At 36.1% G+C, this 27456-nt stretch overlaps 3 protein-coding genes across 5 annotated transcripts in view; all 3 read left to right on the top strand.

Moving 5' to 3' along the window:
- Positions 1 to 105, top strand: part of LOC122023156 (double-stranded RNA-binding protein 8-like) — a 15449-nt gene extending 15344 nt beyond the window's left edge. The window contains exon 6 of the mRNA XM_042581243.1: positions 89 to 105. Coding sequence (XP_042437177.1) covers positions 89 to 105 — 17 coding nt within the window. The remainder of the gene's footprint in view (positions 1 to 88) is intronic.
- Positions 76 to 19385, top strand: LOC122024476 (DNA-directed RNA polymerase III subunit 2-like). The gene is made up of 34 exons (XM_042583112.1): positions 76 to 161; positions 269 to 365; positions 444 to 496; positions 1473 to 1537; positions 2260 to 2365; positions 2440 to 2550; positions 3155 to 3214; positions 3328 to 3366; positions 3782 to 3832; positions 3912 to 4010; positions 4628 to 4687; positions 4773 to 4865; positions 6304 to 6408; positions 6482 to 6592; positions 6692 to 6808; positions 7163 to 7279; positions 7374 to 7454; positions 9290 to 9394; positions 9510 to 9590; positions 9671 to 9826; positions 9901 to 9945; positions 11488 to 11565; positions 11628 to 11767; positions 11884 to 11971; positions 13559 to 13683; positions 13752 to 13887; positions 14419 to 14549; positions 15922 to 16047; positions 16117 to 16172; positions 16614 to 16684; positions 17676 to 17760; positions 17866 to 17969; positions 18886 to 19014; positions 19120 to 19385. The coding sequence occupies exons 1-34, from the start codon at positions 105 to 107 to the stop codon at positions 19168 to 19170; spliced, it is 3129 nt and encodes a 1042-aa protein (XP_042439046.1). The 5' UTR covers positions 76 to 104; the 3' UTR covers positions 19171 to 19385.
- A 1294-nt stretch (positions 19386 to 20679) lies between these two features.
- Positions 20680 to 25138, top strand: LOC122024117. Of its 3 annotated transcripts, none has more exons than XM_042582669.1 (7): positions 20680 to 20783; positions 20874 to 21084; positions 21169 to 21235; positions 21333 to 22889; positions 23146 to 23287; positions 23443 to 24088; positions 24431 to 25138. In XM_042582669.1, exons 4-7 carry the CDS (start codon positions 21336 to 21338, stop codon positions 24489 to 24491), a joined length of 2403 nt encoding a protein of 800 aa, XP_042438603.1. In that variant the 5' UTR covers positions 20680 to 20783; positions 20874 to 21084; positions 21169 to 21235; positions 21333 to 21335; the 3' UTR covers positions 24492 to 25138. The 3 variants fall into 3 exon arrangements, with proteins under 3 accessions (XP_042438603.1, XP_042438602.1, XP_042438601.1); XM_042582668.1 differs by having other exon boundaries at positions 21155 to 21235; XM_042582667.1 differs by having other exon boundaries at positions 21186 to 21235; positions 24431 to 25137.
- The last annotated feature ends 2318 nt before the right edge of the window (positions 25139 to 27456 follow it).

Here is a 27456-nt window from a genome sequence, read left to right as displayed (position 1 = left end):
GATATGTATGTGTGGTATTGAGAGCTAGTTTTTTCAAATAAAAAATTGTAATTATTGTTCAGTGTTATTCTCATAATGTGTTTTGCAGATATGCTGCACCCATAATGGTTGATGTTGAATACACAATAGCAAATCAAGCAACTAAGAATCCTGAAGTTAAGGTATTTAAAATTTGATGATATGAATCAGTCAGAGATTAGTACTTCCTTGAGAGTGTAAATAACAATTGCCACAATTTTTGAAAAAGATTTCCTCCTTTTTTTGTTAGAGGCTAACCAATTTGGTCATTGGAAGGATGCCAATTATGCTACGAAGTAGCCGTTGTGTTTTGAGTGGGAAGGATGATGTTGAATTATCAAAGCTTGGTTTGTGTTATATTTCTATACTCTGAAATTTGAATAAGTTTGTATATATTTTGATCGAAATGCTTTCTTTTTTTGCAGGGGAGTGTCCTCTTGATCCTGGTGGTTACTTCATTGTTAAAGGAACTGAGAAGGTAATTTAGTTATTCTATTCAGTCTATTCAGTCTTGGATCAACTAATTCTAAGGGACTTTTTAATTTTGACTGGCTTCAAGTTTGGGAGCACCAATTAGGCAAGTTAGTGGGGACCTCAATGGTTTTGCTTTGAGTCTTAGTATTTAATATGTCTTTTTCACTCAATTGATAATTGTGTGTCACATTAAAGTAATTTAAATTCCATTCCTTCTTTTGAGATTTCTTTCCCAAAGCGCATTGATGCTTGTTATTGCACAACCCAATATGTAATTAGTTTTATTTCCTCGGCTTTTGCTATTGACTTTCTTAGCCAATTTTTGCAATTATAAAATATATTCAAACAATAAAGAAAATTACATCTTGCAATGGAACAATATGCAGTGTTAAAATCAACGTCTCATTCAACGATCTTGCAAAAGGGAGACCTCATCATAGAAAGCTTAGTGATATTGATTGAGTGAATATAACAGTGGATAAAGTGGACTTTCATTTAATGTTGTCTATTTTATTTGGATTAATTTCTTTTAAGATTCTATTTTTTTATGTCCCTTCCTCCGCTTAGAACTCCATTGCAGATAAGTTGAAATGGAGGAATTGAAGCATTTGCATCATGATTATCTTAATCTTGCACTATCTCTTCTATTGAATGACACTACAAATTATCATGAGGGTGGAAGTATTGTATGTTTGCCAATTATGCTTTTGATGTTTGGTATTATAGCGTTCACAATGGCTACTAACATTTAACTTTGCAATTTAGAATGATAGACTACATCTCTTACCTTTATGTTTTATTTCCGGTATCATTCTTCAGTTTTTTTAAAAGCCTGCCTGTCTTTTACCTTTTCATCTTCTACGCCTTTCAATTTGCTTAATAAATTTATTTTTTTTCCATATTCATTTTTTGTTTCTTTTGCCTTTTTTTTTTGAATTATGACCGCATGAGCCAATCATTAATAGTATTGTGCGTTCTAGGTGATTTTGATTCAGGAACAACTCTCTAAGAATCGCATCATCATTGACACTGATACTAAGGGACGGTATGCTTTTCTATTCCTTATCTTCTCTGTATTTATTATTTCTATTTATTTTGATCTATTATGCGATATGGCTTGATATCATTATATGTGCTAGTTATTGCAATATTTCTTCCTAGTTTAGAGTTGTGCTTTGGATCTAAGGAATCTTTGATTTTAAGTTATTGCTGAAAAGACAACTCTATCTTTAAGACTTGCATTTCCAAGAGCACCATCATTCTCTTTTCTCTTTTAGTTCTCAGCCACTGCCACTGGAGGTTGAGATCCAATGATTTATATGTAGCTTGATGAAAACCATGTCTACAAATATGCTAAAATAGGTAATGGCTGTATATCTTGTAGTTCCTTCATGACTATATATCGCTAGTGATGTTTAAGCTCTGTATGGATAGACTAGTCAATCACCACTCAGATAAAACACTTTTGTCTAATGTTACTTTAACCCAAAGAATACCTAAGAGCTTTAATAGATATTATGCACCTTGGTTATTTGCTTTCCGTGTTGTTTTGTTGCACAATGTTTTAATTCCTGTTACTATGGCCATGAATACTATATACTGGGTATTCTAAATTTCTAATGTGTCTAGCAGACTGCTATTGAAAAAAAAGAATACTATACAGTTACCTTTCTCTTGGTAATTGTGTTGTCAATATATTTACCGTTATATAAATTTCTATCCTTTTGTCTGAGCTACTTTTACAATTATCATAATCACTTTGATCAGGGTGGCAGCATCTGTTACTAGTAGCACACATGAAACAAAAAGCAAAACAGTATTCTTTATGGACAAGGGGAAGATTTATCTACAACTCAATCAATTTAATAAGCCGGTAGTAAATCATAAGGCTTCATTCTAAATGTATTCATCATTGGTTGCTTTGTAATCTTGTGTGCTTTTTGATAGATTCCTATCATGGTGATCTTAAAGGCTATGGGAATGGAGAGTGACCAAGAGATTGTGCAAATGGTAGGAAGAGATCCACGATATGGAGATCTTCTCTTTCCTTCAATTCAGGTAGTATATGGCTTCGACAAAAATATGGATTGAACATGTTTCATGCATGCATGTAGGTTCAATTGGTCTACATAGTGTCTTTAACTTGGTTAGAGTAATGAAAACATAGGTTTTATTTCAGTTGAAGGAATGAGGGCATATTTTCATACAACATATGCTTTATTTCACACTTGGTACACTCCTAACTGCCTTCTAGAATGAGTTTTTCTGCCATGATTGCTTCCATTCTTAAAATTAATCAAATGCTCATTTTTAAATGTAAAACCTTCATATATTCCATATGCTCTTCCCTTTTGCACTGCTGCTTTTTGATCCATGATTTTAGGTTTTGATTTTGGATGCATGTGCACAATAATAAAGAAAATCATACATGATTTGTGTAGCTGCTATTATTTTTTTGAAAATACAAAATGTAAATGCAAATTCAGAAAATAATATCGTGGCAATATATATTTTATAATTTTATGTTTTTACTATGATCTTTCAAATTTATTATCTATTGTCCTATTCTATTGTTTATGTTGTACCTCCATTTCTACCTAAGAATGATATTTTCAGACCTGCCCATCCAATGATTTCTCATAATCATTTTTGTGTGGCACAGGAATGTGCATTTGAGAGAATTTATACTCAGCAACAGGCATTAGATTTCCTAGATGGAAAGGTGACCGTCTAAATATTTTGATTACAAATATTTGAAAACTAGTGCCAAGCCTTTTTTTTATTTATTTATGTATTCTCGTAAGACAAAAAAACTCTTTTATTTGACCTTTTCAGATTGGAAGATCTAATCCTACAAATCATGGGAACAAAAAGGTACTTGATTAGTTTTTGTTAATAGCAAACAAACTTGTACTTTGCCTTTATTTTACACATTAGTTCTTTCTAAGTTTTATGTAATTTTGGCATAAATTTCTTATTGTTTGCATAAAAAAATTATTTCAATTCCTTGACGAGTGTCAACCTTTTTTTGTTATTTATAAATCCTTCATATGTCATAGAGAATTTGTTCAATTCATACTAATTTCATATCATTGAATATGATAATTTACAAGGATACTATCACCTCAATCACTATGACAAGTTTGTTAGCCATATTTTCACTTAATTCATATGTCTTGGTTCTTGCGATTGGAAGCGCTATAATTTTGCACTTTCGTTTTATTATTATCATGTTGAACAAGTAGAATACTAGTTTTATTTTAAATTTGACAAATTCACATACTTGCAGACTGGTCTAGCAAAGGTTATTCTTCTCGATGTATTTCTTGCACATGTTCCGGTAAATGATTTTTCTCTTGCCTTAAAGGTGGTAACTTATTCATGAAAAATGAATCTTCATAACTTTGTTTACTTTTCAGCTCTACGAGGGTAATTTCCGTCCTAGATGGATATATGCAGCAGTTATGTTAAGACGTATGCTAGATGCAATTTTGAATACCGATACATTTGATGATAAGGTATGACTATGCATTTTATTTAGATTTTATCTGGTGTTGTAATGTACTTATGTTAGATGGCTTGCTTTCTAAAGTTTCTCTTAGAATTTTTTTTAGAAAAAGAATATTTTATTACTCTTTAGAGTGGCTAGTTTCATGATTATAATACTATGTAAGCTATTTATGATGTGAAAAGGTTGAAGTACTAGCTATTGGTGCTCAATGTATGTCCTGGGATGGGAAAAGATAAAGTTTGTATATTTACTTTTTTATGCTTATAGTGGGCATGATTTTAATCTTTTATTGGTAATATTGTAAAACTTTCTAAATGTATTTTAGAGTGTTTGGAAAAAGTTTGGAATGTTTACTTTGAAGATATCCTTACCATGTGTTGATGTTGTATTTTGCAAAGAGAATTTCTCTTTCGGTCTGAAAATGTAGGTGTAAGCTCATACCCTTTATGTTATTAACTGATGAATTTGATTTTTTTTTCATGATTAATTTGCATGTTGAGTATCTTTCAAATCTAACAATAACTTGAATATCTTTCAAATATGCAAGCATTCATTTTAGCGTAGATTTTTTAAAATTATTTTCGAGATTCATAAATCTTGTTGTTGATTTGCTTTCTATATCAGGATTATTTGGGCAACAAACGGCTGGAACTATCTGGACAGATGATTTCCTTGCTCTTTGAGGTAAGTAGTTGGTGTTAGACAAGTTCATTCTGATCTTTGTTAATAAATCTAGCAGGCTTCTAATATTTATCTAACCATTTTCCAGGATCTGTTTAAATCAATGAACACTCATATTTTAGAGCTTGCGAACAGGGCATATGAAAAGGCTAGCCGCTCCAGTCGTCTGGATTTTACCCATGTAAGTCTCTCTCTCTCTCTCTCTCTCACACACACACACACACACACACACACACACACACAAATGAGCTTGAGTTGATTATAGATATTTCAATTTTGAAGTAATCTTAATTGTTCTTTCGCCTGTTCATGCATCTATGCATGTTTACATTGAGAAATGAAGGATCATAGGAAATGGAGCACAGGAGGGATTAAAAGTAAAGGATATGAAAATAAATTTCCCTCTTGGTGTTTATTTGGAAGGATGAGAAAAGGATAAACATGGAGTTTTGATTTCCACACTTTGCTTGGAAAGAAAGTGGCGTCGACAGATTATTATCTTATAAACTTCACTTCTAATCTTTCTCATCACTCATACATTTTTTAGAAATCAATGAATTTCAAGATGTAATTGATCACTTTTCAGTTAATCAGCTTGCCGATGTTTGTCATTTATTACTGGTGGCTAATACACTCCCATCATTTATTTACTAACTCAATTCCTTCCATTTTTTTACCTATTTGGGTGGAATATATGTACTGTAGACTTGATTATCTATCTTTTTTATTTTTTAGTAAATCTAAATTCTATTCATCATTTTTTTACTCCCTTCCTGTTTTTTCCCAAGCAAACATGGTCAAAAAGATTAGGCTGGCTTCTTTTGTCCTATTTGATTTGTGGTGAATAGAAACTTTTTAACTTCACTTTTCTTCCTCCTTTCCTATCTATTTACCACAAATACATGGCCTAAAAGCTTAGTCTATGCCATTTTCCCATATTTGATTTGGGTAAAAGAAATCTGGGTTTGTGTTTCGGTTCTCCCACTGTCATGGCCTGATTTTTTTTTATTCTTTACTTTTATCTTCTGAATTAGGATATCTAGTTGCAGTTTCATCTTATACTAGCTCCCTTAAGTTAAATGAAGAATATCGAATTAAGACATGACAACTATGTTGATCTTTTTAATTTAGAGTATTAGAAACTTTCTTGATCCCATTTAGTCACTTCCAAAATAAATATGAAGAACATATAGAAAAGCACTTCCAAAATAGATATGAAGAACATATACAAAAGCACTTCCAAAATAAATATGAAGAACATATAGAAAAGCTTAATGGATTTTATTCACGCTTTTCTATATGTTCTGCATATTTATTTTGAAAGCGACTAAATGGGGTCAACGAAATTTCTGCTGGTCTTAGGTGACCATATTAATAGTTATGCACCTTTTGTTATTTATTTATTTATCTTCTTTTCCTGGATAATTTGGTACTATGCTTTGATTTTGATGTGTTGTGTTCTTGCCTTCTTGACATTTTCTTCCTAATGCTTGTTCATTGCCCTTGAGTTATCTGAATTATTCACCTGCACTGTGCTTGTTTTATTTTATTTGTTACCTCCACTAGTACATCCCAGAAATGTAAATATTGTAAATTCTCTTATTTAACTTGGTTTACAGTTTCTTAGGCAAAATAATGACATCACATTAGGCTTGGATAGATCCATTTCAACAGGTAATTGGGATTTAAAACGGTTTAAAATGCATCGAAAAGGTGTATCTCAGGTAATTATCTCTGACTTCTCTGTTTTACTTTTGCTATCGAGAAATTATAGTAGCTTACTGCTTAGAATTGTAGGTTGTTTCAAGATTATCATATATAGCAGCGTTAGGCCACATGACTCGAATATCTCCACAGTTTGAGAAGACAAGGAAAGTAAGTGGGCCAAGGGCATTGCACCCAAGTCAGGTAATTGTTTAGTGCTTCTTTGAAGGTTTTCTTGAATTTATCTACATTACTATTATTATATTAATTTGGTGTTTGTTCATTGGATGTTATTTGAAACAGTGGGGCATGCTTTGCCCATGCGACACTCCTGAAGGAGAAGGTTGTGGGTTGACAAAAAACTTAGCTTTGTTGACACATGTTACAACTGACGAGGAGGACGGTCCACTGATTTCTCTGGTTTGATTACTTGAACATTTTTGATCACACACACATCATAAGATCTACAACTTTAAGATATTACATTTCTTTTTAACTTGAAAGCAACACCAAATCTATTTTTATTGCATGAACAAAATTATTTATGTGTTTATTGGTTAGTTTGTAAACGATGCATGAAATGACCTTCTTACTTTTATTAACAAATGAATGTATTTTGAATCAAACACATCTTATCTTGTCTGAAAGTAGGTTCAGTAATTTGTACATTCACAGACATTGTATAGATAATTGATATTTCCTTTATAAGGATATTCTCTGTATCTTTGAATCTCTCTCACTTCTCTCATGGAGCTCTTAATTTTTCCCTGGCAGTGCTACACTCTAGGTGTTGAAGATTTAGCACTTTTATCTGGCGAGGAGCTTCACTTACCAGGATCTTTTTTGGTTATGTTTAATGGGCTTATACTTGGAAAACATAGACAACCAAAGGTTCATCAACAATTATTAACTTTGTTTCATAGACTTTACATGCACTTGGTCTCTGATTACATTTATGTGAAATCATTTTATCTTGAATTGACAGCTATTTGCCGGTAACATGAGAAAGCTCCGTAGACGTGGTAAAATTGGGGAGTTTGTCAGCATTTTTGTGAATGAAGAACAGGTAGAAGTTGCTTTCTAGTGTATTTAATTCCTTAGGGATTATGGACAAGTATCAGCTATTCCTTTTAAACTAGTCTATATTGAAATTAAGTCATACACGTTTGATGAGCTATGATTAGGGTTATTCAGTAAAACCAACTATTCCTTTGCATTTGAATCAATCAATTATGTCTTTTACTGTTCCTTTATTACCATCCTAACTTTATAGCTGACACTACATGCTTCATGCTTGTGTCATACCAACAAAATTGGAATCGCCTTTAAAATGTATATTCCCCTTCCAAAAGTTCTTGTAAAGCATATGTAAACCATTCTACCTTTTCACCTTTATATAGTTTTTATTATGATAATCTTTATTATACACAAAATTTTATGGCCATATTTTTACCAGCTGTACATTGCAATATTCTATTTAGGACTTGAATATTTTTTTATCAGGAGTGAAATTGGCATATTCTGCTGCATCTTCTGAATAGTGTATTTCCTGTTCCAGAAGTTTTTGAATGTGCTGACTTTAATTATTCACTATTGGTAGAATTGAAATTTGATCCTTTTTAAAATGTAGTTCTGTCACTTGATAAAGATGAATATGTCAAAAATACTATTATTATTCTTGTCATGGAATGTGGACATAATATGAGCTGATTAAAACTACTAGAAAACTAAAGCTACAAGTTCCTTCTTGTGGATACATTGATGCCTTAGATTGTTCAAACTTGGTAGTTCTCATTCTGGCTTAGATCTCAAATTGAGATGGTGATATCGGACACCATAAAAATCTTAATCATTAGCATTCATGTTAGATTATTAAATTATGGATTGTATTGAAGCCAAGGTGCTCATTCCTAATATGGATAAACATGATGGCCCATGGTATGCTTGTATTTTGGGTACATGTTCATTCCAAATACCAAGCTTGTGAGCTACTCTTTCAATATGCTAAATAACACAAAATAAGGAACATAAAAATCTTAATCATTAGCATTCATGTTAAATTATTAAATTATGGATTGTATCGAAGCCAAGGTGCTCATTCCTAATATGGATAAACATGATGGCCCATGGTATGCTTGTATTTTGGGCATGTCCCTTCCAAATACCAAGTCATTTTGGCCTCACTCCACTTTCAATTTGTCTACATACTGGAATAGGAGGTCTTTTGATTCAATCATGATAATTAGGCATGTAGTTTTGAGTCATTATGTTTGTATGGAGTCATGTTAAGTTCATGTGTGCTAGATGCCCATAATTAGACAATGACATTGAGACATGTAGTGGTTCTTTTTGTGCTAGCATTAGAGAAATGTTCCCTGCCAAAAGGTTCCATCTAACATTTTGCTGCAGGTTTACATATTTAGTTTAATATGAAAAAAATGTGGAAGCAGTGATAATGGGTACTTTGGAGTTTGTTCTTTTGATGACTTGGAGTTGGATGCCCATCATTTACTTCTCATTGTGACTCTCCTAATGTTGATTCTTTCATCGTAAAGATTCATGCCCCCTTTCAGTTAATGTACCTATCAACATTAGTTTTTGCAACCTAGGAGAAGTCTGTGCTACAAGTTGAGACCACAAATGATTACAGCAGTAATGCTTTTCGTATCATGATCATTTTGTCTAAATAGGACTCTTTCATATGATATTTCAATTACATTAATGGATTACTTTTTGTATGATGCACATTTTATCTAAATAGGATACTCTTTGATATGACATTCTTCAGCGAATGAGAATCCTGTCTTGTGAAGATTTTGCCATAAATGTGACTGCTTTTTGGTTTGTCATTTTCTTTCATGCACCTGAAAATGATTTTGTTTGTCGCCCTTTTCTTTGAAGAATTGTGTTTATATTGCCTCGGATGGTGGTCGGGTTTGTCGTCCACTAGTTATCGCTGACAGAGGCATATCAAGGATCAAGGATTATCACATGAAAGAATTACAGGTTTTATGTTTATTTGAAGTTTTTCCTTACTTTGGGTTAATTATTGATCTCTCTTTATTCTCTTTAGTAGGCATATAAAATTGTGGTTTCTGAAACTTTTGTCATTGTATTGTAGCTTGGAATTCGTACTTTTGATGATTTTCTTCGGGATGGATTGGTTGAATATCTTGATGTCAATGAAGAGAACAATGCATTGGTTTGTTAATCTGCTACTGCCATGCTCATTTTGTCATTTGAAATTGTCATATTCACTCTCTGGTACACTTCTGTTGACAGATAGCGTTGTATGAATGTGAAAATGACACAGATGATTCTGAAAAGAAAAAGTGTGATATAACCCACATAGAGATTGAGCCTTTGACACTTTTAGGTGTTTGTGCTGGTTTAATTCCTTATCCTCACCACAACCAATCTCCACGTAATACATACCAGGTTTGGTTGAGCTGCCTTTTAGTCTGATTTCAGCTTAGCTCCACACTAATTTCTGAAACAAATTCTTGTTGTAGTGCGCAATGGGGAAACAAGCTATGGGTAATATTGCTTACAATCAGGCAAGTAAATTATAGATACAACTTTAGTAACATATTGATTTATTGATTTATGTCAAAATTCTCATATCCTATGGTCATAGCACATGTGAGTACTAACTTACCCAATTGTTTGGGGAAAGTGAATTTAGTCTCTATCCAAATTCTTGGACATTTTAGGACTAGATCTTTTAAGGCAAATGCATTGATTTGCTGCCTCAAGCATTCTTATTGAGCTTTTCTATATGCATATTCCTACATCCTGTTAAAATGATTTGGCTGATCTCAATTCATTCAACTATGGTTGTTAAAGTTTGTATTGCTATCTGGATCACATAGTTTAAAACTTCTGAATATTCATTTGTGTCTGACGGATAGGAACAACAAAATTGAATTAGTTGGAAAATAAAAAAAACATGACATGACATTCGAACCAAGCAATTTATTAGTTTATTGATATATCACATTAATTTTTTTTCTCATTATGAGAAACTTAGATCAGGATCTAGGTATTATTTCGAGGATGTGCGATTGTGTGTGAGGAGAAGAGTGTTGTTGTTTGACATTCTTGTGGAGGAACATATTGCAAGAGAGCAGTGGAGGAGAATGAAGCTTCAACTTCTTCTGACATTGTGTAGAGAGTCGTCAATGGTGCAAGGCAAGGAGAAGAGCATTGTTCTTTGTTGTTCGCAAGGAGGACAAATGAGCAAGTGACTAGATGAGCATGAAGTTTCATTCCACGCTTGGGAATGAAGGCTTTCTTCAGCGTTCGAAGCAAACTTATTAATCAATGAGCATGAAGGTTCATTCCACTCCTCAACGAAGAAGGATCATTGAGCAAGTGACTGGATTATTATTATAAATAATAATAATAACAATCTATAGTTATTATAAATAGTTTGAGAATTAATTAATAATAGTAAAGTATTAATTAATTAAATTAATTAATCTAACTCATTTTATTCAATCATATGATTAAATTAATTAAATTTAATAACATAATTAATTGAATTATTTGAGATTATATTCAAAGTTAGTCATTTTTTTTAATTTAATAGAAATCACAGATCAAATTTGATTAAAATAAATCAGAGTATAACTTAATTAACCTAGTTATTTGGAGTATTCTGAAATAGTTAAGAGTTTTTCTTACAACACTTTGGAATTCAACCTGGAGCCCATTTCTAGTTCGGTTCAGGCTTATTGGTTCAGGTCTGTTTATCCCCAACCCTAATGACAGTGGTTACTTTCTATTGATTTTTGTGTTGCTTGAGTATTTCAATTAGTTCTTTTGGACAAGATGCTGACAACAAAACGAAGAAGTTTTTTGCTGGGTGAAGTAACTGATGCCAATGTAAATGCATAGTGATCTTAGGTTTGTTGTATTATTTGTTTATGGGCTGCTGTCTGTTATATTCTGGCGTGTTATGCATATATTGATGTTAGATCTTTATGGCATTTCAGAATCACTTACAGTTGCCCTAGCGATAGAAATGCTAGCATTGGATTGCAGGATATTTATATTTGCCAAGATATTTATTCTTTGACCTGTATTCATTCTTGCAGCTTTGTCGAGCGGATTCTTTGCTTTATTTGTTGGTGTATCCCCAACGCCCATTGCTGACAACAAAAACAATTGAACTGGTGTGCATTTTCCCTGTTCTGATGGGTATGCTTTATGAGTTGTCTCTAACATTTTTTACCAGGTTGGATATGATAAGCTAGGAGCTGGGCAGAATGCAACTGTCGCTGTTATGAGTTACAGTGGCTATGACATTGAGGATGCAATTGTCATGAACAAGTCGTCTCTTGATCGTGGTTTTGGCCGTTGTATATCAATGAAAAAGTATCTTAACTGTTTTCCTTTGCCCATTTTATCTTTTGTCTTGTTTTCTGGCTAAATTGTAAAATCTTTGGGAATTTCTTTTTATATGGTTTTGTCATAAAAATAATCTTTTGTAGGTATACGGTAGTAAAAGAGATCTATGGTAATGGTGCCACAGACAGAATAGTTAAGCCAAGGAAGGATAAGGAGAATCAAAGAATGCAGGTATTTTGGTTGAAAATTCTGTTTTTTGGGGTTTGTTTATGAGCAGTCTTTATATTCTTGAACTTTTAAAATCTTCTTGTAAGATTTGTAACATTTAATTTCGTGGTTATTCTTTATTTTTATGTTGGTTGACATCTGTAGTGCAGATTATTTGAATTAAATGGTTTCTGTTTTTATTACTATATCTTGTAATATGAATGAATATTAGCATGCATGTTTCTTCTTTGAAAAGATCTGATAAAAAAGCACTACTTTCAATTCCTAATTGTTATCTCAGAGCACTACCCAAATTTGTCGATGTACAAAGTCAAAACTTAATAGTTATGTATACGAGAAAAAATGGGGATAATAATTAAGAGATGACATTTTTTTTGAATGGATCATCTTTTATTGGGTCAGGTATCAACTCTATGGCAGACTTGTTCACATTTTTTTTTATGAGTTTGTGTTTTCTTGTTTGACGTATTTGTTTGATTATTCATTATCAATCTTACTGAATAAAGAAACCATTGTAAGAACACCACCACTATCTCAGTGAATGGAAGCAAGTGGAAAGACATTGCAGTACTTATACACAACGCTATGATCAATACACACGAAATGTAACAAAGTAAACTGGTCCTTTATCATGCTGCTCCTTGGAACTTCAAGGTTTGCTAACAGGCATTACGATCAAGTGATTAGTTTCTTGACATTAGGAATTACTTGTAGCTTCGCTGGGTATAGGAAAGAGATCATGTTGTAACACATACACATTCAATTATTGTGCAAAAATTACTCAATCAAATTTATTAAAATGTGTAATTATAAAGTTAATGAGTTAGGTTTTGTTCAATCTGTTGCTGTGAAGAGAGGGTCTCATATGTATAGTCATATAACCACTCTTTTCTCCGACCTGGATGAATCTAAGCAACCATCTCTTTGTTCTCTCTCCAATCCAGCCTCTCTTGTAAATCAAATTTTAGCAAGTAGGACCATTGGTTTGATGTTCAAATTTTCAATTGAACTATATGGGGGTTTGCTTATGCCTAAACCACAACAGGGATTGGCAACCACATTTACCTGTTTTCTTCATCAGTGATGGTTGTGATTGCCTTTGTACTTCCTAGTTCCTACCAAAGTAAAAATGGAAAGAAAAAACTACTTGCAATAGCATGTAAATTGTCTGCACCCACACTGTATGAGTAGTATTTGACAATAGGGAAGTGATGATATGAAAGAGGAAAAGGGAGGAAACCCATTGCTAGAGAGATTGTGGGGGTAGTCTTCTGTTGCAATGCAAGCAAGACCTGGAATCTGAACTTTGGGAGAGAGATAAAGAAATCTATTTAAAAGTTTCAGTGAGTTTTTGTATATGCATTTTGTGATTGATTAGACTGTTATGTACTAGTCACTTAGCAAATGCTAGCTAGTTTCTAACGCGATGTTAAATATCAGAATCTCATCTCACTATATCTTTCAATTTCAATTTCAAATTCATTTCTGTTTCTTTTCTCACTACTTTGTGTTGCTAAATTTTCTGCTACTTGCCACATTTCCATCTAGATTTCCTCAATTTAAAGCGTTGATACATTCGGTTCTGAACAGATATTAGATGGTGATGGAATTGCTGCTCCCGGGGAGATAATTCGGAACAATGACATTTATGTTAACAAAGAAAGTCCAATAAATACCAGGGAGAGAACCGGTGGTCCAACAGGTTTAAAAGATGAGTAAGTGTTACTTCCCTACGATTTCAAGAAGTACAAAGAGATGATAATGTGGTATCCTTCCATTCCAGAGAGTACCGAAAAACACCTGCTGTGTACAAGGGCCCTGAAGGTGAAACTTGTGTGGTTGATCGCGTGATACTTTGCTCGGATGCTAGTAACAAGTTATGTATCAAATCTATCATCCGCCACACTCGGAGGCCAGAGGTGAGTTTATTAGCTGAATGCTCAAGAGCCATATTTTATTGTGAAACTGATCAACTTTTTTCATCACATATTGTCCGTTAAAGGAATTTTGTATATGAATGTAGCATACTGAAAATTTGCTAGCAGTTGTTAGATAATCAACTATCTTTTATGACATAGTCTCATGGAAATCCACAAAAAGTAGTTAGATAATTAATACAAGTATACAACCATCTTATCTAATACAATAATCATCAAATGTACCCATTATTTTTCAAATAACATCTTGCATTGAGGAAAGGGTAGGTGTTTCATTTGTAAACTTGTGACACACTATTTGATTCTTAAGTCGTCAAGCAATTTCCATCCAATTTAAACCATGTGGAGAAGGTTAGGAATTTGTCTATATAGTGTTCTTTATCATCATCATCATTAAGTCATGGCTATCCCCACTATTTGAGGTCAACTTCCTGGATAGTATTCCGCATTGAGCTCTATTATATCACTAGTGTATTGTTCTTTCTATAACATTTGAAATTATTCCTTCTCTAGCTAGGGGATAAATTTAGTAGCAGACATGGACAGAAAGGTGTTTGTGGTACCATAGTTCAGCAGGAAGATTTTCCATTTTCGGAGCGTGGGATATGCCCTGATTTAATTATGAATCCACATGGATTTCCTAGGTATGAACCTCTATTTCATTCTTGTTTGCAGTTTAGAGCTTTTCCATATTTATCATGAACAACTATGAACTATTTGACATGTCTGAAGCTACTGCCATATTCATACACAATTTATACATTCATTGTTCTGTAGTCTGATATATTAGTTACTGTTGTTTTTTTCCCTACTGATTTATCAAAACATTTGCACTTATCAATTCTTTATTTGGATCTGAGAATAATCTCGTTTTTTAACATAATCCTTTTTGAATAAGGGTTGGTTCGTTAAATATGCAAAAGGCAGTTGACTATTTGTTGATCCTTTACCAAGTAAAAGAAATGTCTTCCTTTTGTTATCTAGTTTGTGTTCACAGTGTAATTATGACTATTCAGCATAAGTTATGACGAGAGTTTTAGAAAAAATATGGTGACAAGGTCATGTATCTTCCTTGGATACTAATCTAATAGACTTTGTTTTGTGAAAATTTTGTGCTAGTCTAACTTTGCGCGTCACTGCTGCAATTTGCTCATTAGTCTTATCTCTCATTTGATGTGACACACTTGTATGCAATGAACAGTGTTACAATATAATATGTAGTCACGATCTGTTGTACATGGATGATGCATGGATTGAAGGAGATTTCCATGTTCCATTACATAGAAAATCCTATACCCAGGCTTTTCTTTCTTGTAGATTGTAAGGGTTAGGAATATGGAAAAGTGCTAAACTTTTAAAATTTTTGTAACGACAGTTTGCACTTGTGGTGTATCACTTGCCACAACACAATTGTAATGCCTAGTTCCTTAGCCACAGGAATGCATTTGCTTAGACATAGCCAGCAGTCGGTAGAAATTGCAGTCACCAAATTCTACTAGTCATAGTGGTTACTTGAGTGCCACACTAGGCTAGACTATGATCTCATTTTTGCTCCTTGTGTATCTTGAAGGTCCGAACTAGCAAACTTGTTCACAAAGGGATTTAGCAGTCCTTATTTCACACATTAATCACCAACTGATAAAATAGTATTTATGGCCATTTCTACTAGTCAGAAAATAATATCAATTAGAGGATTAATCTGTGGCCATTTCTCAGGGATTCGTTTATTTTTGTTGGTATTTGGTTCATTATTTATGATTCTTATTCTTGTCTATTATATGAATTCCCTAATTAAAGGGTTTGCTTTTTTCCTCTTTTGTTTTTCCTGAAATTTCTCTACAGTCTACACTGTATTCATAACCTTTTATTTATATGTTGTGGAGATCATATTAGTATTCTCCCAAGATTTCTTTCATTGATTTTCCTATTATTGCTTTAAATCTCTTCTTACTTTGGAATATAGATTTGTACCTTCAAAACATAATTACTGGCTCTAACATCAGTTGCAATTAATAGTCGGATGACAATAGGCAAAATGATTGAGCTTCTTGGTGGAAAAGCTGGAGTATCTTGTGGTCGATTTCATTATGGTAGTGTATTTGGAGAACCTGGTGGCCATGCCGATAAGGTTGAAGACATAAGGTGTGTTTTCTTTTAATACATTAGATCTCTGGCTGTGACCATGTACTTACAATTTTTGTAAAATTCCAGCAAGACACTTGTGAAGCATGGATTTAGCTATAGCGGCAAAGATTTCCTCTACTCCGGTATGTTTTCTGTTATAAGAAATTATGTCAAGAAATTGTGTTTAAGCTTGTTTTACCAGTAGTTTAATATGAAGTAAATAAAATTTGGAAGGAACTTGATGAAATTTTCTCTATTTTGATACCAAGGCTTTTCATAATGTTGTTTTGATTTGCATGCGCTTACAAGTGGCTTGGGTTTGTCTTGGAAAGCTTTATGTAATTTGATAGCTAAGTTGAAAAGGTCCATGATCTAGCTCATGAAAAAAAAATGGAGGAGCATGAGTTAGCCTTAAAATGAGTACAATGCACATTGTTTATTGTTTTGGTAGCTACTTGTTTATATGCTTAAAATTTTGTGTCCACTCTATGTTTTTTGTTGATTCTCGCGACCTTTTCCTTAACTGTTATTTCAACTTGTGCTGCTGACCAGAAAATATTTGACATGTAATTTGAATGTTCCAGGCATTACAGGCTTTCCATTACAAGCATACATTTTCATGGGACCAATCTACTATCAGAAGTTGAAACATATGGTAATTGTACACATATTTCATTTCTCATTTGTCCTCCTTGCAAAGAGATTTGGCAAAGTTTCAATGAGATTATCTCGTTCCTGAATTGTTTCTTTGCTATCAAAATGTTTTTGTGATTCATGGTCTGTGTAATGTTGTTAGGTATCAACAATGCTACTAAATATTGTTTGGTAAGACAAAAATTTAATTCTATAATCATACTTGGAACTAAAAATCTTTGATTGTCTTCGTATTCTTAAGACTGTTTTAGAGTTCTGTTCATTGTCAACAAGTCATCTGAGGGTTGTACAAAGTGTGATCAATGCTTAAAAAGGATATCAGATACCACCCCTAGCCTTAAGGAAATATTACTGGCACTATGTAGAAACATTCTCTTAGCAAATTTGAGTCTAACGTGCAATCTTATCCGTAGGAGAAAAATTATGAAGATAGTCAACACCATAAATTTCTGTTTATCTCTTTTCCTCCAATTGAGCCCTTGATTGGTTTACAACCTTCTGGTGATGTTTGCAATGTAAACAACACCTCTACCTGCGGGTTTATAAAGAGGGTGGAAGAGAAATTAGTTCCAAAATGTCATTGAGGACTACAAAGAAGAATAACAAAATATAATGTGGAATTGCGTGTGTACTTTTGTAGTAGTGTATTTGCAATGTTATTTTCTAACAACAACAGGAAGGTCTAAATTAAAGTTAGCTCAGGGACTAAAATTGGCGACGCGAGGGTAGTAGAATCTCAAGCGGTTACATGCTTAGATCTTGTAGGTTTGTATTGTTTTAGGTTCTGTTACTAGTATGGGGAAGAAAATGAAATAGGAACAGACAATGGAGTATGCATGATTGAATCCGACAATAAAGTAGGAACAAGAAGGATTTCCTTATCAAACTTAGAAATATCTGGTCTGATCTTAGTTTTCAATCGCATTTCGAACGTATGGTATTTCAGCATAGACTTTTTGGTAAATAATGTTCATCATCTTCTTGACCTACAGGTAATTGATAAAATGCATGCTCGCGCCACAGGGCCTCGTGTGATGCTGACTAGACAACCTACTGAAGGAAGAAGCCGAGATGGAGGTTGTTTGATCATAATTATGTTTGAAACTGACAGCAAATGGTGGTGGTTTGAATCTTCAACTAAAAGTTTCTTTTCTTGAAAAAAAATTTGTCTCCCTCTTGCAGGACTGCGTCTAGGAGAAATGGAACGTGACTGTTTGATAGCATATGGTGCGAGTATGTTGATATTTGAACGTTTGATGTTGTCCAGTGACCCATACCAAGTTCAGGTACTTGAACAAGCTGAAAAGTGCCGTTGGATCAATATTGGTTCATATTAAAACTTTTGCCCAGTAATTTTCTACATTAAATGTGGTTTATTTTCCCAGTTTGGCAAATTCCTAGAATAGATTTGCAGGCACATCAGAAGGATGTTATCAAACTTGTGGGTTGACTTGGTTGGTAGGGACTGAGTTAGAAACAAAAGTTGGGAGAGTAGAATTGGTTGACTCGCCTGACCTGATTTCATCAAGTCAGGCCAGGGTAGCAAATCCAGTGTGTCAAATCTTGAATCCTAGGACACATGTCAGATAGGGAAAACATCCTTAATGAGGCAGCTCCTACCTATGGCTGAGTACAAAAAATCTGAACTCTTATGAAGTTCTTTTAAGTTAATCCTACATAGTCTTTGACATGCAATAAATGATACAATAGATATAAGTAGGAAAAAGTAATCGATTGGTTACCTGTAAAACCTTACTTTTTATTTTTATTTTTGAAACTACTTCGATACTCAAACCACCTGAAATCTATGAATTCTTTTCTCACCTGAATCTGATCATAGCTGGATCGGTATGTTTCATGTAGCACCTCTGACAATCTGGATAAAGATGTGTACTTGTTAGTAACATGTACCCTATGCATACAGGTAATGTAAATCCCGTTAAAGTCTCTTGCATTTGTTCCTACAACAGTTCCATGTATCCACTAATGTGGAACAACATTGAACTGTAAGTAGATTTTAATCAAACCAGGAGTGTGTAGTTATTGAAAGTTAGGACCATGCCCATTATCATTTTTCGTCATCTGTAATTTTCAAAATCACTAGTATATTTCTTGTTTTGATATCCAACATATTGTTGGAAAACATTTTGGCTTTGGATTTTAAACTATCAGTTACTGACTTTAAAATCATTATCCTTCCAGGTCTGCAGCCAGTGTGGTCTCTTAGGGTACTATAACTACAAGTTGAAGACGGCATTTTGTTCAATGTGTAAAAATGGCAAAAATATATCCACCATCAGACTTCCATACGCCTGCAAGCTTCTATTCCAGGCAAGAACTTGTATTGTTATATAGTGTCGTTCCATGTCATTTGCTTGTCTGATGTAGGATGAATGGTCTCATATTATTCCTTTTGTCTTTCTCCTGTGTTATCAGGAGTTGCAGGCCATGAACGTCGTTCCACGTTTGAAATTAGTTGAAGCATGAGTACAAGTGGATGTTCTGCTTAAAGCATATCATTGAGGAGGAAAGAGGGTGCCTGCGAGAATAGAAGAATGATAGTTTTGTAAAAAGATTAAAATGTTTGACCTTGAACTGTTTTATTTTGGACCTTATTCATGTAATTATAATCAGAAACCATTAGAAAAACAAATTTCTTTCAGAAGAGAAGGGCAAAGCTGAATCTTGTTTTATACTCCAAATATGTTGAATTGTCGAGCTTTAGTTAATATGGTAGCTTAAGTTAATCAAACCTCAAGAAACTGTGCTTTGCCAGTGCTTTCTTGCCATGTTGCCAGTTTTAACAGCCAATTAATCCTTCCATGAGGGAAAGATTGCCGATCCATGAATCCCGGTCCTATAAACTACTACACCGTTGCTAGTAGTAGACCTCAGTGATCAAGTGCCATTTTGTTAGGGAGAATACATGCTATCACGTTGTCTGGTGGACAGATAGGATGTATACAAAATATAATGAGAAATAAGTAAAACAGTTCCTAAGGTATACCAATACACCATTAACTGCAGGCGAAATATGTTAACATGATCTATCTCTTATAGTAAAATTGCACTTGTAATGTAATGCAGAAACAAATAAAGTAGTAACAATCTCATCAAATAGAATATAATCTCACTAAGGTATAGTCACGAGCTTAGATAATTGATAGGAAATATGTTACATACTAGCTTTGATAACTGATAGGATATTCAATATAGTACATTATGACATGATCTTACTAATGTTAGCGGTTCAATAAAACTACTACACCGTTGCTAGTAGTTGGCCTGAGTGCTCAAGTGCCATTTTGTTAGGGAAGGTGGTATTGAAGAATGCTAGATGGTTGGCTGGCTTGTTCAAAGTTTTTGCCTGTGTTAAGATTCAACATTTTGCACATTTACTCCAGAACTCTAACTGACACAATACAAGTTCTATCTAATTCATAAATTCTAAAGTAGCATATTGAACTCGTAGTAAACTTTGGTCACAAGCAACATTTCAATCAAAACATAATAAAACTAAAGATCATCCAATTGTTATCAGCTAGAACTACAATCAAATGAGTGTAGCTGAACCTTCTCATAACACCTCAGAAACTCAGCATTCAAGAACGATAAAATGACACAATTTTGTGAATAAGATTGGTAGCTTTTGGTTCTCATAAATGGGTTTCACATGATGCACCATCCCTACCTCTCCCCTGCAGAGGATTCTTGTGATCAAAGTTTTGGCATCTATTCACATGCAAAGCTATACTATGCAATCTAACAGCTTCCTGGAAACTTCAAGGTATCAGGTAAAGAACCCTCTAATAGTCCATGAGAAAGATGGTGTGGTTTCATTGTGTTAATCTTGTTGTTTTTCTCTAAACATTCTTCTGGTTTCCCTCTGATAGGTCAACTCGCAATCAAGGCATTGTTACTGTATGGACAGATATGATTGGAGAGTAGTAGTCAATCACGCACAGGGCTTTATTCCTTTGCACGTATTTACGACAGCTACTTGCACGCATTTATAGCTAGAGACAAAATTGAAGTCTCATGGTCACATGCCCTCCACCAACCCTAGACAGTAGACAGGGAACAATCCAAGAAAGGCCACGGTAATTTTTCAGATTTGTTCAAGGGTTGTTTGGTCTATCGCAGTAGATTATTTGCCTTCTTCCGTTCTCAACCAAATAGGTCCTTTTCAGACGGGTAAGTTTCCAGATCTCGACAGGAGGCAGAAGAAAATGAAAATGAGAAAATGAAGCAGTGCCCGAGGCAGCAATCAAGAAGCTAACCAGCTCATGCACAGCTGATGAAGCTGAAAGCGAAGTCTATGACCACAGCTTCCTCACAGATCTGGAGACTCCAGAGAAATGGAAGCACTTGACCTAAACCTCCCTCCGCTGTAATCTGAAGGTGCATTTTTGTTACCCCGTTTATTTTCTTGCTAGTGTTGCTAAAGATCTTTTCCCTAAATCTGGATCAGATTTTAAGTTTCAGTATTTATGTTGAAGCAGATGCTTCCAAGTCTGATTTGTTAAAACTCGGGGGAAATTGATCTATCTAGGTACATTGTTTCTCTTTCATGAGAAGAAACTTTGACTGTTGTGTTAGATTTGGTGTTTTTGCCTCTGATTCTGCCAATGTCTGTTTCTTGTTCATAGAATATGCATCCGAGCAGTCTAAAATCGGCTGTTCGCAGATCGTTAACCAGGTCGCTTCTATTTCCCTCTGATGATGATCATGAAACAGTCCAGCCTAGAGCAAATGGGAATGCCAAAACAGCAGCTCGCCGAGGCAGAAATCCAACTACTGAGAAGGGTAAAGAAGAAGAAGAAGAAGAGAAGGCCTTGGCTTACAGAAACAGCAGTGACTTCCAGCTTATGCAGGTGTCAAGAGAAGCTCAGAAACTGACACAGATGATTGATTCATGGTCAATGGCTAGACATGTTGCGGGTAGATCAGAATTTTTCATGGAAGATCTTCTTAAAGGTGCAGTAGGTCTGCAGGAGTCACTGGGCATGCTTAAAAAGCTTCAGGATACATCAAAGAAGATGCCCCGAGCCAGTAATAATCCAAAACAAGAAGTCTTGAATAAGAAAGGCACGGAAATGCCACCACAAGAATTGTGTTTTGAAGGATTCAGAGTCGGTGATTACCGAAGAAGGCACCATGAACCACAACCTTCATCTGATGACTTTTCAAGGAATTGCATGGAAGAGCTGAAACAAGTCATAAAAGAAAGTCTTTACAAAGATAATATACTGTCTGATGATGATAAGAACTCCTCTAGTAGGTCAATGCGATATGGTGCGATCAGTAGTTTGGAGGATAAGTGCTTAAACACTGAAGTACACTATTCATCTGGGCAACCAAAGAAAGCTAGATCTTCAAATCTAGTTGCTAAACTTATGGGTTTGGAAGAAGCCTCCTCAAAAACTATTCAACCTATCAGTAAAGAAGAAAAGGATTTTGTCAGCCAAACGAGGCCTAGGTTCAATGTAGAGATGCCTAAAACAAGGAAGTCACATTTTCTTGTGCAGACTAATGCTCAAGAAGATAATGGACCAGATGACTTCATCGAAACTAAGCATCTCAAAGGACTTTTGAAGCGAAGCCAAATTGGAGGAAAAGGACTAGAACCAACTTTTTTTGGTGCTAAAGAACTAGAACAGTGTCGGGCAAGCCTACAAAGGATTGATCAGCTGCCACCAATTGTGATAATGAAGCCTCTGCATTTGCACCATCGGAATACCAGTGTTCAGAATGAACTTCCTGAGAAGGCCTTGATACAAGAAAGGATCCAAGAAATTAAATTGGGTCAAGTGAACAATAGATTGGATTATTGTAAACATACTTTAGCTGAGAAACAAGAACAGAAAGAATTTAAGCATATGGAAAAGGATGTTGCTGAAACATTGCCCTATTATGTTACTCCCTCTGTATACAGCAAACAGATAAAGAAAAAGGTGATTGTTTCTCACAGGCTGAACGATGAGGAGAAGAAACCATCAAGACTAAATGTGAAGCAGCAAGAAGAAAAGGGACCTCAATCAACAAGGATAAAAATGCTTGTGCAAGCAAAGCATAATGGAGAAACACAACATCCAGATTTGGGGTCTCATTACAGAGTTGGAGCAAAGTCAATCACCGATTCTTCAAGAGATAAGACTAAGTCACAAGTAAAAGCAACTAGGAGAGCTGCCATGACCGTTACTGCAGTATGTCTGTCTCCACCTTTGAGATTCATTTATTCATTTATCATTTACTGCGATATTCAAAAGAAGTAGCCGAGTCAACCTGACCTAAATGTGCGCCTAAGTAACTGAATATTTTCACAACGAGAGATCCATTAATGATATTGATAGACCTAAACAAAAGATGTCTTGGCGTTTTCATCGCATTATAATTCCTAATTCTGCAAATAATGAATCATCTAGTTAGTTATTCTTAATCGAGTATCACTATTTTTTCCAGATTGAGGACAAAGAATGCTATGATAATGACACGGCGATTAAATATTGCATTCAAGTGAATGATGTTCCAAAACCAGTAGGTGGTTCCAACAGCAGCAAACTCGTTGAGCAGATGAAGAAAGTGAAGAACTCCTTGAATTCAGGTAGGCACAATGATTCTATATTCTGATTCATCTAGAATTTTGAGAAGATTATCTTGATTTCCTCTTAGTGACTAATGGGCAACTGTCTATGAGAACACATGCAATTTGTACAAAACTGTACAATGAAGTTATCCATATGTTTCTCTTGGCTGCAGACAACCTGAATGAAGACCATAAAGCTATACCGAGGGCCTACCAGGAAGAACGAAACTCTAAATTCACAGAAGTCATTCGTCCGCCTGGTTACAAGAAAGTTGGAGCAGAAGCTTCAATAGGAGATGATCTCAAGAGTGCTTTTCTCAGCAGCCAATCATTTCTGAGTTGTGTAAAAAATTTATTCAGTGTTGATGCCACTAGACCCATCAACTATCTGAAACAAAGCACAAACAGTGATAGAAAAGTGGACCCACCTAAGCTATACCTCGACGTTTCAGAGGAGCTAATGGCACGAAAATACAACCAGTTGAAGTATACAATTCATCCCCTGCTGCAAACCCAACCATGGGGGAGGATAACATACTTGTCCATTGACAAATTGGTGGAGGAAGTTAGTAACGGGATCAGCAAATTGATAAGTTACAATGATGTCAATGGCGTCGATGCTGGTGAAGGTAGTCTCCACATAAGGTTGGAGAGAGAGCTAATGCCCAAAAATACTGTCATAAATTCTGCATGGGACATCGGATGGGAGTGGTGGATATGCTTGGAAGAGGCTGACAAGGTTGTTGATGAAGTTAGCAAGCAAATATTCTCTCGGCTGGTTGAGGATGCTGCATTGGAGTTGACACGAGACTGTGCCAAGTGAACTCTCTTTTTCTTTGTCACATAATATCTAGTTGTTGTTATTATTATGAAGATTGATGTATTAATTGTACAGGGCAAATCAAGTGTTATATAGAACTTGTCCTTATTGTCATTGAACTTCCTTTTTTGTTTTTTTTAATCTTTCAGGTCCTCAAAAATACAGGAGCCCTTTACAACAATTCTATTCCTGTTTCTTTGTAATGAGAAAAAGGATAAAACTTGGGACCTATGAAAGATAACTAGGCAATAGTATTAACTGCAGTTCTAGAACAAAGATCACTAAATGAACATCTACACATCATTTTTCAGATTCACTCTGATTTACTGTCTTTGCAACAGGTACTTTGAACACGAGGAACTTGAGTCTTTCCAAGCAGAAGTAAATGAAGGTGCCTGTTGAGTGGGTGAAGAAGCAGCCGTAACTGCAACCCACAACACACTGCCATCTGGGACCATGTATCACATCGAATTCCTGCAACAAGGACACTCAAAATTACTTATTCAGAAGATTAGAAGAAAAAGAAGAAGATGATGAAGAAACATTTTTGATGTGAGCAGCTATGCCGCTGCATTCAAGGACATCAAAGAGATCAAGAGCTGCGTAGGCACTGGACATGGCATGCAGCTGCATATTCAATGGCATGTCTGTATCCAGGATCACTGCCTTTCCTTCCAGCATTTCTCTTCTCTGCAGTTCCAGGACTATTTACTCTTATTTGCTCTCCAAATTAGATGTTCGACGGAAAGGAGATGAGAGGGAAAGGCTTTGAATTTATAGACAGGACAGAACTCCAGCTTGGCTCAATAAAGGATGAAGTCAAATGACGACCTCTGCGATTTCAGTGGCGAGATTGCTGACTCATATCATCGTCACTGCTGTGATCTTTGTTTCAATTTAAGTGGTCAAAGCTGGCGCCCAGGGATATCGTGCAGTGATAAATAATTAAATAATCAAAATTTAAATCTCAATAAGATCGAATATATTGAAAGTCCATTTCTCAAAATTTAAATCTCAAATAAATTGTATTTTAAATTTATTAAATAGACAGAATGAAAAAGAAAGATCATTTATCTAATATTATTAAAGTTGGTGGTTCTTGACCAAATGTCATTCCGCTATGTTTGGATTTTCTGGCGCGGAACAAAAGTTGCTTGGTAGAGATTCATATAGGGATTTTTTTTTATAATTATGGATCCTATGAAAATTTTTTATTGACCAGAATAAATTGGAAAGCTTAATATTTTTAATTCAACTGTTTATTAAAAAACTTTATCGGTTAATTCATTAAAACTAAAGTTTAATTTTTAAATACTAAAAATTACGAAGACACTTTTGCTATGTACCATTACTAAGGACGTTGAATTAGAATATATGAGTGTCCGAATAATGGTTATATATATATATATATAATCCGGCGGTAAGATTTCCTTTTTCTAACATCGATATCTGAAGTATGTTTTGAGAAACATGTATGCTTTGAGAAGCGTGTATACTTTGAGAAGCGTGCACCCACCTCTCGGGGTCCTATATAAGGACCCCTAAGCTTCAGCGAAGGTATGAAATGATCCACACTGTAGCTATAGTTCTCAGTGTCTTGCTCTAGTTTTCCTCTCGCCTGACTTAAGCGTCGGAGGGTCGTCGCCGGGAACCCCTTCCCGGCCCGACTTTGTTGCAGGTTCGTCGGACGTCCATCTCGTCCCGCTGTCTACATGAAGCCAGCAAAGGGCGCCACGTCTCCAGCCTTCATCAACTCATAGTTCAAACAGGATCAAATTGACGTCGTCTGTGGGAACGCACTTGAATCCGAGCAGAGGAGATGGAAGAAACTGGACGCCAACTCATGGTGACGCTCTCTCCCGAAGAACTCGACACGCTCATCCAAGCGCGAGCGGCTAAGATGGTGGAGCAGCAGCAGAAGACTCAAGCTGAGCGAGTAGCGCAGCAGGCGACGTTTGCTTCGGGTGGCCGAGCGGCCCTGGAAGACCGACCGGAGCAGCTTTCGATATGGGGACAGAACAAAGGCCCGATCGACACTCAAGTGGAAGCACCGCCAGCCTCGATACCGATCCATCGGGCTTTGTTCCAGACACCATCAGAAGTCACGCAAGCCAACCTCGACAGGGGGTCTTCATCCGACGAGGCACCTATCCATGACATCCGGAAGGGCAAGGCACCCCGAACGGAGTCATCCCCCGAGCGGATCAACCGTCAATTTTCTGAAGTCATCCTAAGAGACCACTACCGAGGCACTACACGCCCCCCGCGATCGGAGAATACAACGAGACCAGCGACCCGGATGATCATTTGGGTAAGTTCGACAACACTGCCACACTACATCAATATACAGATGACGTAAAGTGCCGAGTGTTCCTCACCACCCTTTCGGGATCGGTACAACGGTGGTTCCGGAGGCTACCGGACGGATCGATCACCAATTTTAAGGAGTTCCGAACGGCTTTCCTCCATCATTTCGCGAGCAGCAGGCAATACTAGAAGACCAGCGTTAGCGTGTTCGCCATCAAACAAGGCTCGAGGGAGTCGCTCCGAACTTACATCCAGCGCTTCAACCAGGTGGCCATGGACATCCCGACGGTCACCTCGGAAACCATGATGAACACGTTCACGCAGGGGCTTGTGGACGGCGACTTCTTCCAATCGCTCGTCCGAAAGCCACCACGCAGCTACGACCACATGCTGAACAAGGCCAATGAATACATCAACGTAGAGGAAGCTCAAGCGGCGAGGAGAAAAGAAGCGTCGTCCGAGCTGCCGGCAACCGCGGAGCGGAAGCCCCCACTAGCCACCAACCACCGAGGGGACCTCGGGCTGAGGGAGCCAGGCCACACCACGAACCCCGGCCGCACGTGGTCCAGCATGTGGCAGTCGATCGACCCAAACCAAAGGGAAACGTATGGACTCTCATGTTCTATTCGCTTCACTAGTCAGCCACCCACAACACCCCGAGATTGTCGAAGCCTTCCACCGATCGCTCACCCCACGCCCCGAAGCTATCGCCGTCGATCACCTTCACCCGATCGGAGACGCCGACACCAGGATACCGGACGGCGAGGGGCAAGGGAATCGCCCGAGCGGCAACAGCAACCGAGGGTCAATCACCAAGCTTTGCAAGAGTGAGCAAGACCTTCCGCTCGGGAGGAAGAGAATAGAAGCAATGCAGCTCGAGGCGAAATCAACATCATCGTCGGTGGCTCCACTGGAGGAGATTCAAACCGGGCCAGGAAGTCACACGCTCGGTAGCTCAGATTCACGCTGTCAGCTGCAACCGGGAGCAGGCAAGCGGGCCTGAGCTTAGCTTCGGGCCCCGGGACCTCGAGGGAGTCGAAGTCCCCCATGATGACGCCCT

Source organism: Zingiber officinale, chromosome 9B (genome assembly GCF_018446385.1).
Source record: "Zingiber officinale cultivar Zhangliang chromosome 9B, Zo_v1.1, whole genome shotgun sequence".
Taxonomy (NCBI): domain Eukaryota; kingdom Viridiplantae; phylum Streptophyta; class Magnoliopsida; order Zingiberales; family Zingiberaceae; genus Zingiber; species Zingiber officinale.
The sequence above is the reverse complement of the archived record's forward strand: the minus strand, read 5'-3'. Positions and strand labels throughout refer to the sequence as shown.

Coding starts and splice junctions, on each gene's coding strand:
- LOC122024117 (XM_042582669.1), top strand. CDS start 21,336: ATGCATCCGAGCAGTCTAAAATCGGCTGTTCGCAGATCGTTAACCAGG. Junction 22,890..23,145: donor CTGCCATGACCGTTACTGCA/GTATGTCTGTCT, acceptor TATTTTTTCCAG/ATTGAGGACAAAGAATGCTA. Junction 23,288..23,442: donor GAAGAACTCCTTGAATTCAG/GTAGGCACAATG, acceptor TCTTGGCTGCAG/ACAACCTGAATGAAGACCAT.
- LOC122024476 (XM_042583112.1), top strand. CDS start 105: ATGGTTGATGTTGAATACACAATAGCAAATCAAGCAACTAAGAATCCT. Junction 2,366..2,439: donor TCAATCAATTTAATAAGCCG/GTAGTAAATCAT, acceptor GCTTTTTGATAG/ATTCCTATCATGGTGATCTT. Junction 16,048..16,116: donor GATAAGGTTGAAGACATAAG/GTGTGTTTTCTT, acceptor GTAAAATTCCAG/CAAGACACTTGTGAAGCATG.